Source organism: Delphinapterus leucas, chromosome 14, assembly GCF_059928025.1.
Source record: "Delphinapterus leucas isolate spDelLeu-1000000601 "Yukka" chromosome 14, BTC_Dleu_Yukka2, whole genome shotgun sequence".
Classification (NCBI taxonomy): Eukaryota; Metazoa; Chordata; class Mammalia; order Artiodactyla; family Monodontidae; genus Delphinapterus; species Delphinapterus leucas.
In genome coordinates, this window is record NC_143142.1 from 37,995,593 (window position 1) to 38,002,784 (window position 7,192).

General features: G+C 44.8%; 1 protein-coding gene across 1 annotated transcript; it reads right to left on the reverse strand.

Annotated features, from left to right (window-relative positions):
• Window positions 1–784: 784 nt before the first annotated feature.
• LOC149747607 (uncharacterized) lies at window positions 785–2,029 on the reverse strand (the record flags this gene model as incomplete). The annotated part of the gene is given in 3 exon segments (XM_089894253.1): window positions 785–1,702; window positions 1,704–1,894; window positions 1,897–2,029. Coding segments are annotated over 3 exon segments (1,242 nt in total), but the record flags the coding sequence as incomplete, so codon positions are not given.
• Between the last annotated feature and the right edge of the window lie 5,163 nt (window positions 2,030–7,192).

Consider the following 7,192-nt stretch of genomic DNA (forward strand, 5'->3'; position numbering starts at 1 on the left):
ATCCCCACTGCCAGGAACCAGCTGACCAGGGTCTATACGGGCCCCAAAGGCACTACAAATTGATCAACTTTTCTTAACCTAGACTCTTCCACCACATCCAGCATGGACCTGCTTCTTCCAGGGTGTGGGCCATCAGTAAAGGAGTCTAGTCGCCCATCTCTGGCAACAACGACAGTTTAAAAAAAAATGGAGCTACAGCTCTAGTAACAAAACCCACCAGCTGTGAAAAGTGGAGACACATCTGTCACTATCGGGCCTCAGCATCTCTGGAGAACGTTTGCTCCCGCCGCGGCCGTCAAGGCCCTGGGCCCGCGGTTAGTGGCTGCCCTGCGGGCGGAAGAGCCTTCTCGTCCCGGCAGGCTCGGGGCAAGCCACCACGAGCAGGCAGCCTCCGTGAGCGCCCGGCCGGGGTCGGCGGGCCGGAGGGCGTGCTCGTTCAGGAGGCGCCCAGGCGGTTCTGGCCGGAGCTCCCGGGTCGGTGTGGTTTTGTCCCCATCCTGCCCCCGCCCCACCCCCCCACTCCCCTTCATGCAAAAGGCCAAGGGGTTTTGACCCACCATCGCCCAGACCGAGTTCACCCTTAGGGCCCTTTCGCCGCCGTCCAGAGGACAGAGAAAGCAATCGCGCAATGAGGCGAGAGCACTCTGTGAATGAAGGTGGAGTCGGCGAGAAAATCATTTTTCTTCTTGGCTGCGCGAGTCAGCCGCCCCGGGGGGCAGGCCTCCTTCCCAGAAGACCCCCTCCACACACCCGCGCCCTCCACGCCCTTCAGTGGCCACACGCATCACTGGTGCCGCGGAGTTTGGAAATGGAGGCGCGAACACACTGGGCTGCGGGCTCCACACGGGGTGGGGGTGGGGGCGTTCCCGGAGGGTGAGCAGGGAACCGTGCGCCCACTCCACTCCCGGAGGGCCAGGGAGCCCTGAAGGGCCCTCGCGGGCGCCGAGGCGGCGGAAGACCGAGAGGCGGGGCGGGGGGGGAGGGGGCGCGGGGGTCCCCGCCGGGGAGCTTCTAGGGAAGCGGGAGGGGCACCACCTGAGGAATCCGCCTCCGGCCGCGGCGGCCGCCGCCTCGCTCCGCCCCGGGGAACTGAGCGCGCGGCCAGCTTGCCTGCCAGAGAGACGCCAGCCACCGGCGGCGCTAGCACCTCGGAGGAGGGCGGCGAAGCGAGCGGAGCGCGGCGCTGCGACCCGGACTGGGGGTGGGGAGACGAGCCCCGCCGAGGCGAGGGCCACCCCCGGTCCTCTGCCCTCGCGCGCTGCCAGGGCCAGGTGAGCGGCTGCGGGGACTCTGGGCGCGGGGAGGCGGGGAGGTGAGAGGTCGCTCGCCGGGCGCGAGTGCACGCCTCTGCCCGGCAGGGGCTGCCCTTTGGCGGGCTGTGGACACCCTGCCTGCGCGGGGAGGCGCAGCGGCTGACTTTTTCTGGAGGGATCGGAAGGCGGAGCGGGGGTGTGAGCGCCGGTGCGTTTGTGTGGCGAGGGCGGGCGCCCGTGCCAGCCCCGGACCCGAACCCTCGCGTCAGCCGCCTGAGGAGACCCAGCCCGTGCGGTCCGCGCCCGGAGGCCAAAGGCCTGTCACCTCGGCTCTCGGCGCCGCCTTTGTGGCGGGAGCGAGGGAGCCCGAGAGGGGGCTGAGGGAGGCAGCGGCGCGGCGGGGAGCGCCCGGGACCGGCTCCCCCAGCGTGAGGGCTGCTGAGGGGGGTGGCCCAGGCGGGGGAACGGTGGGTAGGGAGGCGCGGAGGTGACGCGGGAGGATGGAGAGAGCTCAGAGGGGCAAAGTTGAGAGCGTCCAGCGGTGGCTGGGCGTTTGCTCAGGGTCCCTGGGCTGCTTTGCTCCACACCAAATGTCACTTGGTCACGAGCGCGCGCGCGTGTCTTCCGGCCATCATTTCCCTTTTTCGTGAGTGAGTGAGGACGACCACTCTTGTGCTGAATGAGACACAAAGGGTTGTGTTGACAGCTGACCCTGACACGAGTAGACAGCGAGGTGCGGTGTGTGCCCTGGCCGGGGAGGGTGATGATGAGGCGGTTTGTTAATCAATTCCCTCAGTCCCTCTTCCGAGCTCCGTGAAAAGAAGCGATAGGTACAGATGCAGTTCGCGGGGCTTCTCAGTTAAACAGAGCCCAAGTCGGGTCCAGAACCCGATTCATCTGCTTGGGGACAGCTGCTGCCTCCCGCAGAGGCGACGGAGCCCGGATCCCGGAGAAACTCCTCGATCCTCTCCTTTCCTCAAGGAACGTGACTGTTTCAAGGTCCGTATCCCCACCGCGGCCTTCTGTCTCCTGTTAAAAAGATAGAAACCACATTTTAATTTCTGTTTTTCACCCCTTAAGAGTCCCCTCTCCACCTCGCCCTTGAGGTGGGAAAACCCGCTTAAGTCTCATGTTAAAATCTAGCCATTTAAATATGGGGAAGAGCTTGTCCGAAAAAGGTTTTTGAATTAAATGCCGCCCTTAGAAACCTCTCTTTCCTCTGAACATTAAAAAAAAACAAAAAAACTTTAAATCCTGGAATTCTCTTTGAGTTTTGTGACTGTGTTGCTTCCTTTTCTTTCAGAATATTTCTATGTAGTTTTACAAATTGCAATACTGAAAACTTAAAATGGAGAAAAAATTTAAATTGTTTTATTAAAAATAGTACTAGAATTACGTGCATGTAGGCACGTGTTTAAAGGGCAAGTTTTAATTAATGAATATCGGAAAGTTATATGCATAGGGTAGAAATTGCAAACAGCAGTGTAAAGTTTGCCCTCTGTCTCAGAGACCCGTACTCCCAATGCCCTAGTCCTCCTCCTCCCCAGAGGCAACCACTCTCCTCAATTGTATATCCTTCCATAAGCCTTCTATTAGAATGGAATTACATTGTGGAAATAGAGGATGAAGGGAACTGAATATGTAAGACTGAACTGTGTCTCAGTGGTGATGGCTCTTAATTTGATATCCACTCCTGATGATATTAGATCCTTTTATTTAGCCTAAGGCACTTATCAGAGTGCTTAAAAATCTTAGAACAAGTATTCAGTGCAAAGCAGAACTATTAAACTGTTATCCCCCCCTCCCTCCATCACCAGTTTCTCTACACTTGGTTTTTTTTAACCTTTGTTGGATTTTTCTTCCATTTTGGAGCTCTTTAGGAAGTAGAGAATGAGAACTGTAGTTTATTCTATCCAGTGCTGTGCACATCTGAAGACATTGAAAGGATATATGAATACTCCCATTGACATGAGATAATATAAAAATTTCAATGGTATGGGAGAAATAAGAAGGCCAAGTTTAAGACATTTGGTCACATCTCTTAGTTCCAGGCCTGAATTTGCCATAAACTAGCTAAATGAAGTAACTTTCTAAGAAATGCTTTTGTTTCCTACCCCAGTTAAATAAAGGAATTGAACCATGTGGCTTCTGAGTGTCCTTCCGACTCCAAAATTCTGTGATTTTTGGTAAAATGGTAGTTCTGTAGGTGTCCTAAGATTGGCTAAGGATAAACCAGTTGGATCTGTGGGTATTAGACAGTGGAGTGACAAAAAAAAAAAAATCCTAAATGGTAGATTCATAAAGAGGAAGTCAGAGATGTTTAAACAACATTTCTGCTCTTATGAGATTGATATCATTGGAGAACAGCTACTTTACTTTCCCACAAAATGTCTGTTTATGTTACTGATAGAGGCCAAACCCTGAATGGCCCTCTGTGCATCACCTTGTATGGCTAAGGAGAGTGAATTTTCTTCACAGCTCACGGTGCCATTTTTAGGGAGATTATTCTTACCAAACTCTTACTTTTCTTTTTGGTAATGTGGAAATAAAGTTCATTGACCTACTTCAAAGGGACTTTACATAATTTAATTAGTGATTCTACAAGTATTTAGAAAATGAATAATCCTTATAGCTAAGCTATTTTAGTTACTTTATAAGTATTCACTTAGAGATCATGTTCTTAGCAGGAAACTTTTCTAATCTCTAAAACACCTGAAACTAATGATTCCTGGATGGGTGCTGAGAGCTGAGGAGTGATTTCAAGGTTATGAAAGTAAAAACAATTAGGTGATTTTAATCACTTTATATGATCTCAGTTAAGGGATTTCAAACTTACACCGTAAGTGGTGGTTACAAAAATCATTCATGTTAAAGAAGGAGATCTCATACTTTGAAGATTCTGAGTCAATAATAAACAATATTATGTAATTAGTTTGAATGTCAGTAATATAAATAAATTATAATGGAGTTTTAGGAATTGTTTGATTGGGGTGATAAGAAATATGAACTAGAATGGTAGATTTGTAAGGGTGCTTAGAGAAATCTTGATTGACAAAACTAACAAAAACAAAAGAAAATTAAGTACTAGTACTAGTAATGAAGTTCTTCTAAAATGGAATAGTTTTTGTTTTTTGCATCTTCCTTCCCACCCTTACCATATGAATATGTATTTTTACAGATGTCTTACCATATTGCAGGCACATTTTTACTCTGATTTTTTTATAAACATTTTTCCATAATTTACTTTGTATTGTTTGCAATTAGTTTATTGTATCATGATTTACTTAACTCCTTCTCTATTTTATGATTTTCCAGTTTTTTAAAAAAATATAATGGCCACCCACATGAATGAGACTTTCTTATTCTTCTTCTATAAATTAAAAAAAAAAAACGAACTTCAAATTATTTCCCTAGAGAGGCAGTATAGGTGAGCTCTAAAATTAAAGGTTCAGTGTCCAAACATAGCTCCATCACTTATGGGTAGTATTGGGCAAGTAACTTATTTTCTTAGAGGTTTCTAATCTGTAAAGTGGGTATAGTAATAGCTCTCTACAAGGTTAAGATAAAAAGCAGTAATGCATGAAAACACATGTAAATGTTAGCTCTGTTTTTAATTAGGAAATTTTTGTAATTTCAAAATTACTTTCCAGGAGGATTACATAAATTATACACAACAGCAATGCGTGTGCTTATGTAATTTTATTTATGTAATTTTAAACATTTATATTATTGTGACTAATTTGATCAGTGTAAAATTGTATCCCTTTGTTTTGATTTGTATTTCTTTGGTCTTGTGTAAACTGAGAGTTAGTTTTCTCAGCAGTATTGCTACAGTTTTCTACTTGGAGTGGTGGAAATTTCATCACCTCAGTCATTTTGAACTAGACTATAAGACAGACAAATAGGACAGGTCAGTTACAACACTAATAAGTGAACCAAATTTTCCAATAGGTTCTTTCAGATTAGTTGTAGTTTTCTTGTATTCTCAGCCGATGGTAGTTTTTATTCATTATTATTATTTTTAATCTTAAAAATATAGCTGTTAAAATTAATAAATAATGTTATATATCAATTCTATTTAAGCGAAAATGCAATCTTCTCTTTTTTCCCTTGAAGGGCTGATTTATAATTAGCATTATTATGATCCAATTTAGTGGATTTTTGCTAGGAATGCTTCCTAAAACTTGGGGGGAAAAAATCAGAGAAAGTTTCCTGATCGCTAATCATGTTATCTTTTGGCTACCAATGGATAATGAAGTTATATCCTCTAACTTGAGTTCTTATACAGTCAAGGTAATTTAGACTACACAAAAGCATGCTCTTGTAAGTTCTGGAGTTCCAGCAGCCCTGATATTTCTGGCAAACACACACCCAATGTGGATAACAGCAGCTCTTTGTGCTCCTGAGCCCCAGGAGGGCTTCCTATTGTGTACTCTTCCTTCCCTCCCATTCTTGACTGACTGGTGATAGCAACTCCTCCAAGTCCAGATGTGAAGCTCCCACAGGGACGCCTCTCTTCTACCCAGCTCTGTATTTATCTCCACCACCCACCCCTTCAGTGCCTTTGCTTTTGTCCTATGACATAGAGAATTCACTCTCTTTGCAAGGTTGTGGTTTCAGATTTTATTTTTAATTTATTGCTATGCTTTATGAGTGTCTTCAACAGTCCCTACAGTGGAAGCTATAGGCACAATTAGCATAGATTAACACATAATCAGCACTGGATAAATGTTTGTTGCTGTGAACCATATCTTGTATGGTCTTCTCTGTTCCTGGGCATGGTTCTATTTTTAAGGTAAAAATAAAAAGCAAGCTCTGGTTGTATGCTGGATTACTGTTTGCCTATATTACCAAGGTTAGGAATTAGGAAACATACTTGTTATGGCCCTTTTAACTTTTTCTGTGTTTAGAGGAGATTCTTAACTTTGTGCCTTTCTTTTCTTCTGTAAAATGGGATTAACAATTAAAGTACTGCTCTAATTATCAACCTTCTGCACAGAATTGTTGTAAGATAAAATGAAATAATAAATGTGGACATGTTTTAGAAAAAAAAGGATGCACAAATTCATACAGTGTTGTCATAATTACACATTATCACTACACTTCCAGGAGTGTCCACATCTTTGAGAAAGCCTCATCTCAATGTGGAGCTGCACTGGGAGCTTGGGGTTAGATGAAAATTCTTGGGGCCCAATCCAAACCCTGAGGGTGGGGCCTGTTCTGTCTTTTAACAGCCCTTCTGATGCTGAACCACTGCTCTAAGGAGTAGTAAATATCAACAACCACTAGAAAAGTAATTCTTTTGCTAGTTAAATATTAGTTATAAGATAATCTAGAGATATCATAACATCACTTTTGCATGCTAAGTATGAAATGAAAGTTAGCTATTATCATTAGCTGTCGTTTGCCTTTTAACCTCTCAGAATTTAATTCAGAGCAGGAATTGTAAACTCAGGTGCTTTTAGAGGCCGAGCAGGTAATCTGAGTGAAGCAGGACACCTGTAAAATAATAGGGGATGATAAGTCCTGGTGGGCAAGAAAGTCTGAAGGTGGCATGATTTGTAAGACTGCACTGATTTTTGCCCTGTGTGTCACTGTTACCAGATCATTTGATTTTTCAAGTGGAACTGGAAATTCATATTTTTGTATGAATTTAATGTTGGTAATAAATTTTAAAGAAAACATATGGACCCAACAAAACAAATCTGGAAGCCAGATAATTTCCAACTTGTCAATTAATTAACATGGGTGAAAATATTTGCATTTGAATGAGTATGATGACAGAAAAAAGCACACTGTTCAACATTATTAATAAAGAAATGCACATAAAAACCCCACAGACGTATTTCGGCTTTCAGATTATAAAGATTTAGATCAATAATATCTAACATTGGCAATGGGTAAAGAAACTGTTATTGTTATACACTATAAAATGAAGG